Raw genomic sequence first — 9,322 nt, forward strand, 5'->3', positions numbered from 1 at the left:
ACGGTATGCTAAATAATGAGTATGAGATAGAATGGAGAAACAAGTCATTTCAATATAAAGGAGGTATCAAAGTCATTTTGATACTAGGAGGAAATCAGTGTTGGAAGGCTCTTTGGAAATTATCATTTTGATAAAGTTCAAGGCATATGAGTAGTAGAAATTGGATGTCTGATGCCCTTTTTCAAACCTATTTTGATACCAGAATGTGTTCTATTGAAATTTTGATAAATCACCTAGAGAGTCAAGACTTAGTTTCCTTCATCGGTTATAGTCAATAACATTTGGACATAATTTTGATACTCAAAAACCTTTGTAGGATATTTTGATACCAATGGGGATGACAGACTCATTTATCAAATTTTCACTACCAAAAATTAATGTCTACACCAAACCGATATAAGCTCAAGATTTTGGCAAACACTTGCATTTTTGCATTTTGATACCACAAAAATTATATAGAATATGTTATGTTTTTTAAAAACTAATAGAACAACATTTTTTTTTATCATTGTTTCAAAAGAAAAATAAAAGTTCATGATATTTTTTTTTAAATTATATATTTTTAATATGCATTCTATTTGATGTTGGACTTTACACATGATGTCTCAATATTCTTTTACTAATAAAAACATGTGATGGCAAGGTGGTAATATGAAGGTTGTTGAGTGTAATGACAGTCTTGTATAACTTAACTGCTTAGAGTATATAATCATCACTACTCTTTAACATTCATAACTGTCTCTCTTTCCAACCAATAACTAACTCTCGCTTCCTCTCACTTTCCCTAGAAAATTCAACTTTCTAGCTTTCACCCATCTGAGACAATCTTATAATTTGGTAGTTGTTGATTTCACATTCAACAATTTCTTGGTGTTTTTGGTCATCAATCCTGTAAAATTCTCCTAACCCTTTTATTTCTTCCTTTCTTTGGTTCTTTCTTAATTTCTGTAGAGATCCATTTCAAGTTCATTTGCTTTGTTTCCTGTATAAGATTCATATCTGTTTCTCTATCACTTTCTCTCAGTTTCGTTCACTTTCTCCAGAAAATTAATTTTTTCAAGTTTGCTAGTTTTCATGAATCTGATGACTTGGCTGTACTCGATTTCACATTCAACAATTTCTTGGTCTTTTTGGTCATATATCTGTAAAAATTCTCCAAACCTTTTTCTTTCTTTCTTTCTGGAGAGATCCATTTCAAGTTCATTTGCTTTCTTTCCTATATGAGATGAGATTCATAACTGTTTTTCTCTCACTTTCGCTCACTTTCTCCAGAAAATTAAATTCAAGCTTGGTAGCTTTCAAGAATCTGATAGCTTGGGTATCGTTGATTTCACATTCAGTAATTTCTTCTGAGTCTTGTTCATCATCGATTAGGTACAAATATATTAACTAATCCTTTCTTTCTTTTTTTGGATATCTTAACACATCCGTAACTGTTTGGTTCTCAGTTTCTTGGTCGTGGAAGTTGTTGCTTTCAAATTAATCTTATTGAATCCTTTTTTACAATATTTTTATTCTTTCTCTCAAACTTAATTCTAAATGCATGGGTTAAGGAGAGTGATAGTTCCGGCAACAACCATGGCAATACAAAATCCCAGCGACCCAATTCCAACACAAAATCCCAGCGACCCAATTCCAACACAAAATCCCAGCAACCCAATTCCAACACAAAATCCCAGCGACCCAATTCCAACACAAAATCCCGACCCAACTCCAATATGGATCAGCTGTAACCACTGCCGTCGACGCTTTGTTAGCATGCAAAACATTCAAGTATGTCTCTCCTTGCCATGACTTGCAATGAATGCACTTGTTTTAATTGGACTATTTTATGTTTCACATTTCTTGTATATTTCTTTGATGAATGTTCTCCTTGTAGGCTGTTGTTGTACAAGCCAGGGATCCCAGTTCTATCTACTATGTGGCTGATGATTCGTATGTTTTCTTTATTGGTTGAAAAGAAAGACAGATCCATTGTTATTCATTTCAATTAATATATATATATAAGCCTACATTTGTGTTTTGTTCATGGATGCAGTTATCGCATATTCCGTCCTGGCATATTCAGTCATCCCAAAGAAGTAAGTTTTGAATGGATTAGGGCTGCCAATCAGACGACTAATCTTGTCGTGGGCCGTATGTACTGTTCCAAATGCGCACAACCTGCTGGCTGGAAAGTCGTAAGAAATACCATTCACTTGTTGCTGTGAATTTTCTGTTTTATGTGCTGGCAAGTTAATTTTAATCTCACATGCAGCTTGAGGGGAGCCAATGGCACCCTGCTATCCGTGCAGGCCAGGTTTTGCTGCCAGTTCCTCCTGCTCGTCCTCGCTACTAAGAATCTCAATGCAGTTGTCCAATGTGATAAACACGTGGGTGCAATATCAAGTGAATAAAATTTGAAACTTGAAGTAGGATTACAATTGCATGCAACGATGCATGTCTTAGTCATTTGTTCCTTCAGCAGAATGTTTTCAGAAGCTTTTATGTTGGGATGAATAAATTCTTGAGAAACCTAATAATAGATAAGATACGTTTGATGTTGTTTGGTAATGCGGAAATGAGTTCCTTTCTTCTTGCTCTCCAGGTTGCAATGCCTAAAAGCATTGAACATTTGACCCATTAATGCCTCAAAATGGTTCAATTAATTCCATATGGAAGATACTTGAAATTTTTTACTGTTGCCTTATCTTTATCTGATTCTTTGAGTTTAATCATGGCATCACTGTCAATTGCACTTTGACAACCCTTGATGAACAAAAAAAACTTTCATCTTGATTCTTCATAGACTAAAATCATTATCCCCTATGAATTTATCCCTTTCCTCAAACAGTTTGTAATCTGAAGGTCCCATGTTCGATCCACACTCATCGCACCAATTGTCGTGTAAAAATACTCGCACCAGAAATTCAAAGAAAGCAAAACAAAAAAGAATCAAAGAACAACACAATTACGTGGTTTAGATAATGTGCCCTACATCCACGGATGCATACACTGTAGAGTCAATTTCATTGATGAACAGTTTTCAGTACAAGCTTATTACAATTTTCTTCCTTTATTCTATTTGATTTCCCAGAAATACTTACCAAGAAAATCTTCTCTATTTTCTCTCAAACACTCCCCAAAGCTTTTCAAGAAATCAAGTAAGTTTCTATTCTATTACAACAGTTTGTATACCCCTATATATTAGCACCATATAAGACTAACTGATATAACAACTTCTAATAGAAACAACCAGCTTTGGCCTATGTAGCACTCAATACAAATCCTGAACCGATCATCTCAATGGTTTATAAGTCTCTATAATTATACTATATTTTGTTTATTTTTCATCGTTTTAATTAAAAAGTGGGAAAAAGACATCCCAGATTTTAACAAGAAAATTAATTAGGAGCTAAATCTCTAATTTGGGCAGTATGTATACAATTCTCTCTCTCACTCTCTCATCTGGAGAAGCTCATATATATTGTCTACTTGAAAGTTCTTGAATCTCTTCATCAATAAATGATTGAATGATCTTTCTTCTTTTGTGAAGAGTTGAAGTAAATAAGCAGTAAAAACCCATCAAGAAGTTGATATAATTCCCATTGATTTATACATTTGCGTCCAAGTTGAGATGTCCCTTAATTATCATCTCAACGGGTTCTATGGATGTCCCTCTTGCTTCACCGGCTTCGGTTTGAGACATGATGTTATCTGCCCAGTGCCCAGTACTATGCATCGATGCAGAGTGAATCTAAGCTATGGAGGAGTACAAAGTCGATTTCATGCTATGGAGGAGTACAAAGTGAATCTATGAATCGATGCAGAGTGAATCTAAGCTATAGAGGTTATGTTGTAATTCATGCATTTGGAAATATTTCTCTCATTGTAGCATTTGATTGAATTAATGATGTTACATTGTAGTCAATACAGGTTCCCTATCATTTTGAACATATTCCATCCCCATTTGAAAAAAAAGAAAATTTAAATTAAAGAGGGGTATGAAAAAATTCCCCTGATTATTCCAAAAAGCCCACTCCATTTTTATGTCTAGATTGAGGCATTACTGCCAGTAAAAGAGGATGGGGAGCAGTTATTCTTATGTGGAATTAGGTTATGTCACTTTGTATGCAAATTTTTTCTCTTTAACCTCATCTTGATGAATTGTTTTTAGCCAAATCTTTTGGGAATTCATGACTAGTAGTGGTATGTTTGAATGTGTCATCCCATCGCCAACTACTCTCATTTATTTATGTTTATTCCTATTCTCATTCAATTAAAAATATTTAAATGGAGTGGTGTAGGTGTAGAAAATTTCTATGCATACTTGTCCGGTTTAATTTTTTTACAATTTTCTTTTTACCTTTAAATTTTTTAATATAAATATAATTTGTAATTATAAATATTATAAATGTTTATAATTTTTATGAAAAGTAAATTTTTCTATTTTATAGATGTTACAAAATTGAAAAATAAAAAAATTAACAATATCATTGCTTGAACCCACTTGGAACCTATCCTAGGTTTAAAAACAATCTCCCAAATTCATTTCAAACTCGTTTATTTTTATCTTAAACTCGACTTATTAAGGGTTGAAAATGGGTTGGGTATTCGAAAAAATCCACCCCCTTGTCATCCTTATTTCTTAGCACATCATCCATTATTTATGTATATACAAGTTAGGCAGTGTTTTATGCAAAGATTATACAAATGTGATGATTATATTATTATTTACAAGAATTATGAAATTTTTTATATTATTATATTATTATGCTATTGTTAACCAAAACCACACACGCGAGTAGAAAATTAAGAAAAAAACAAGATATTAACGTGATTTGGCGATCAATATGATCCATATATCCATGAAGTGCACTAACACTCAACAATCCACTAATAAAAGAAAAGAGGAGTACAATGGTGAAACTCTAGAAAAGAACTCTCAATTGCGGCCACACTTTCTAAAAAGTAAAACCTTAAAATATAAAAAGGTTAAATATATAATAGGGGCAAATTCGATCTCCATGAGCTTAACATAGAGTTCAACCCCCAACATCCTAAGTGAAATGCAACAAAATTGATTCAGATTTCACAATCCAACAACTATTATATAGTTTTCAATGATGATTAACTGCATTGTTTAATAAAATTTTTGCTTCTCACCTTTTCAACTTTGTCAAACTCTTAAATACTACTATTGTAATTCATTCTACTGGTTGGTTTTATAATTTCATTCATCGCTCTCTTACTCTTCAATGTAAGAGGGTGTTTGTTTTTTTGGCTTTTTGCTAAAAACTATTTATTTTCAGAATTTAGGTTGTTTGTTTTTCTACTTTTTCATGATTTATTATAAACTTTTTATTGAATAGAAAAAACCAAAATATGTAGCTTTTTCTAAATAGAAAAAATAACATATTGGTTTTTTTTTTTACTTTTTAATACTTAAAAGAAATAAAATAGTACAAAAACAAACAACCTAATATTTAACACTATTAAGCATTAAGGTTCTATTTAAAATAAAGTAAAAAAACAAACACCACCTAAGTGTGTTAATATTGGTGTGGGAAAACATGCTAAAATGCTACAATGCATTTCCTCATCCATTTAAAAGGCAATTTGGGGAAGTCAAAAGACCTGTTTTAGCTATTGAATATTAAAGACATTATTCTTTCATGTAGTGCCATGAATGATACATTGGTTTTTCTCTTTGGCTTCCAAGAATAGTGATATATATGTAATTGATTTTGTAGTTTGAATTAATGTCTCAAATTCCTAATTGATATATATTCCTTTAGATAAAAAATACGGTTAACATATTTCCTATATTGATCATTGTAATATTAGATTTGCTTATTGTAGAACCTCAGACGTTACCAACTCTCCTAAAAGCAATTGTTGTTAGGAAAGGCACATACCCTAGCCTTATAATGCATTCACCCAAGCGCCCACGGCGAACACAAGGGGAGTTGATGGACGCGGCCAACCCTCCGATCTGCTAACAATCTCCCCCTCAACGACACCCCTGGGGTTCGAACCCGTGACCTCGGCTCTGATACCACTTGAGAAAACAAAGGCTATGCTTAGTTAAGAAAAACACCCAAAAGGGGAGTGGGGGCGAGTGAATTGGGTTTTTAAAATATTTTCAATTCACAACAAATTCAAACACAATATAAGCAAAATAAAGAGATAGAGTTTAGAGAAGTCAAACTCGGGTTTATAGTGGTTCGACACTTCCTTGCCTAGGTCCACTCTCCTCAATCTCTTAACCGAGTGAGGGTTCTACTAACTTGAAGCTTCAACCAAGCTTTCAATCTTCTTACACTTGGATTCCGACTCCAATGGGCTCTTACACAATCTCTTCAAGATTCAAACCTCTTGAAGGCTTTGACACTAAGATTTTTACAAGAAATGATCCCTCAGCCTAGCTTAAGGATAGCTCAAATACAAGATAAAGCTAGGATGACACACAAGAGTGCACTAAAGGATATGCAAGTGGTGATTTAATGCACTATGAAAGAAATGAGAGCTTTTTGATCAAGAACAGGTAGGTGGGCTATTGAATGCAAGTGTTCTCTTGTCAATAAATGAAGTAGAGCTCTCAATTTATAGGCTTCTAAGCTCGGGAGTCAAAAACAGCAAAAGGTAACCTCGTTCGATCGAGCTAGGGGTTGACCGGTTCACTAGCCGTTGGAGCATTTAATGCAAGACAGGTTACCATTGCCTCGACCAGACCTCGATCAGTAAAAGAATCCCCTAGACCGGGAAGAGAAGGCCACTGGGAGAGAGAGAAACTTTTTGGCCTCCATCGATCGGTCCTCGACTAGACGAGCACAACCGGTCGACCGATTCCTCAACTGGTTGAACCGGTTGGCCATAGCCTCGACCAGTTGAGCCTTTTTGGCCCCGAAAACCTATTTTTTTAATTCCTTTCTTTTCTAACACTTAGGCAAGGTCTTTAGGTTAATTATTAAGCCAATTATAAAACATTTTACCTAAGGTACATTAGTTAAAAACTTGAGTTTTAATGAAATCAAAGTTTTAAAGAATAAACCGAGTTTTCTAAGTTGCATGAAACGTATGAAAATCCTAAGTGCACTCATGCATTCATCTTACATTAGTTTCCTATGATCACAAGTCTTCCAAGCATCTCGATCTTGTATCCATTTGGTCATTTGATGAATTTTCGAGTTTATGCCTGAGATTCTTAACCATTAAACAAATTAGTCACTTAACCATGGTTTGTTATCATCAAAACCCAATTAGGAGAACCCTTGGGCTAACAATCCCCTCATTTTTGATGATGACAAACCTTGGTTATCTAGGAGAGAAAAAAAAATCTCCCTCTCAAACCAATCATGGATCAATCAAACAATTTTTAATAGGAAACAATGTAAAACACGAAAATTTGAATAGGAAGCAATAGATCATGAAAATATCATATCATATATATATGGAAACCTCACATGTACACACAAGATAGAAATGATAATGATGACAATGACATGCATGAGGGTCTCCTAGATTTTATATATTTCTCCCCATTTGGCAACATAAAAAAGAAACAGAGAGGGAACTCTAGATAATTTCAAGGCTGAGGGGGTGGAGGAGGAAACACAGAGCAGAGGTAAGCCATCATCTCCTTATGCTGACTCACTTGACGACTCTCAATGTGATCAATGCTCTGTTGGAGATGCTCAAATGTAGCCTGTTGTTGATCCATACGCTCCTCTATGCGCTCAAATATCTGCTGGAAGTGATCAAATCGAGAAGTGACTCCAGTTTGATACTGATCCATGTGCTCCTTCATAGAGTAGAAGCGAGTGTCATGGACTAAAGCAAGCTCCTCTATACGAGTCCCAAGGGAGCTGATCTTAGTTGAGACATCCATCTAAGGCGCATGATCAGGAGCGTGAGGAGCCTGAGATGGTAGCTCTGTGTGAGAAAACTCGGTAAATGATGGCTGAGATGATGGTCCTATTGTGTAAGAAGGCTCAATCATCATAGGCTCTGAGAAAGTGGCCTCAACATGAATGCCCTTTGACTGAGGTGGAGGGGAAATGTCAAGCTCGGGCCCTCTCTGCTCAAAATCCCTCTGAGGGTCTAACCCATCCTCCATCTCTCTGATCTCGGCCTCCTCCTCTGTTCCGAGATGCATCTGTCCTTGAACCCTAGCCTGTCGCTCAGCTCTCCTAATCTAAGAGCCATCGGGTGCCTTCTCGAACTTCATTCGCCCTAAGAACTGCTCATTGTGCGTGTCATAGCTAGTGGGGGCCTCGAAGTCCGTCTCTCTACTCAATTCGACCCTAGCATCCTTGAATACTCGGGTAAGGAAGCGGTCGTAGGGGAGTACTCGTGTCATGCTCTCAACACAAGATATCATATGCATCATCATCAGATATCCCACGTGAATCCGTTTCTCGATGAGGATCGAGTCCACAATAAATGCCTCAAGGTAGGAGACCTCGTCTGGATGTCCTCCTCGTGGTAATAAGATGGAGCAAATCATGTGATGGAGGACTCGACTAGGCACGGTCAGGTTGTGTGCCGATGGTTTGCCCATTCCCTGGGCATTTGCGAGTCCACATAACCTCTGAACAACCTCTCTAGGCTCGAATCTCGGCACAGTGGGCCACGCCTTGGCCTCATACACTCGGAGTCCAACTGAAGGAATGTCGAGAATGTGGCAGATACTCTAAGGGCTCAATCTGATCTCAACTCCTCTCACTGTGGACAATACTGGTTCTCCAAACCCATAGGTCGCCCGGGAATAAAAAGCCCGCACCAGAGTCAGGAAGATTAGCTCGAAAATTGTCACAACTGGCAGCCATCCCATTTGACTGAAGAGTCCCTCAAACTCGAAGTGCTAAAGCTGGGAGAAATTAACACTTCTCCCTAGGATGACTTTCCTTTGGGCGAACTTTTACTTGTATTGCTGATAGTGTTTGACGGAATTGAAGAAGGTCGTGTCATACCTCGCCTTTTGGCGAGCCTCCATCTGCTCAGGTTGAGATGGCTCAATAGGGCACTTGCCCTGAGCCCTAGAGATGCCCGTCTCTTGCCTTGGAGCCATCCAATGAACAGAAATGAGAAGGAGGAGTCCAAAAGGAGAATGAAATCAAACAAGAGAGAGCAAACACCAACCCGAAGCCCTAGGCGCACGGAGATGAGGCTGAATCCAATCTTGAGGCGTGCGGTCAGAGAGAAATCACCCCAAAAAATTGAAACCCTGGGTTTCAAATCAAAACCCTAGCCTCAAGGTGTCCCAAAGTCAAATCCACAACCTGCAATTAGTTCGAAATCTTGCCAAAACTAACTTCTGGTAGCAGGAATGTGAAGGGTC

The 9,322-nt window shown here is 36.8% G+C and overlaps 1 protein-coding gene across 2 annotated transcripts; it reads left to right on the forward strand.

The window, feature by feature from the left end:
* Positions 1–726: 726 nt before the first annotated feature.
* On the forward strand, positions 727–2,611 carry LOC109124010 (uncharacterized). 2 transcript variants are annotated; one of them, XM_059743258.1, is made up of 6 exons: positions 727–891; positions 1,273–1,374; positions 1,554–1,773; positions 1,880–1,935; positions 2,039–2,180; positions 2,295–2,611. In XM_059743258.1, exons 3-6 carry the CDS (start codon positions 1,579–1,581, stop codon positions 2,394–2,396), a joined length of 495 nt encoding a protein of 164 aa, XP_059599241.1. In that variant the 5' UTR covers positions 727–891; positions 1,273–1,374; positions 1,554–1,578; the 3' UTR covers positions 2,397–2,611. The 2 variants fall into 2 exon arrangements, with proteins under 2 accessions (XP_059599241.1, XP_059599242.1); XM_059743259.1 differs by having other exon boundaries at positions 2,258–2,607.
* The last annotated feature ends 6,711 nt before the right edge of the window (positions 2,612–9,322 follow it).

Source organism: Vitis vinifera, chromosome 15, assembly GCF_030704535.1.
Source record: "Vitis vinifera cultivar Pinot Noir 40024 chromosome 15, ASM3070453v1".
NCBI lineage: Eukaryota > Viridiplantae > Streptophyta > Magnoliopsida > Vitales > Vitaceae > Vitis > Vitis vinifera.

Coding starts and splice junctions, on each gene's coding strand:
- LOC109124010 (XM_059743258.1), top strand. CDS start 1,579: ATGGCAATACAAAATCCCAGCGACCCAATTCCAACACAAAATCCCAGC. Junction 1,774..1,879: donor TTAGCATGCAAAACATTCAA/GTATGTCTCTCC, acceptor TTCTCCTTGTAG/GCTGTTGTTGTACAAGCCAG. Junction 2,181..2,294: donor AACCTGCTGGCTGGAAAGTC/GTAAGAAATACC, acceptor CTATCCGTGCAG/GCCAGGTTTTGCTGCCAGTT.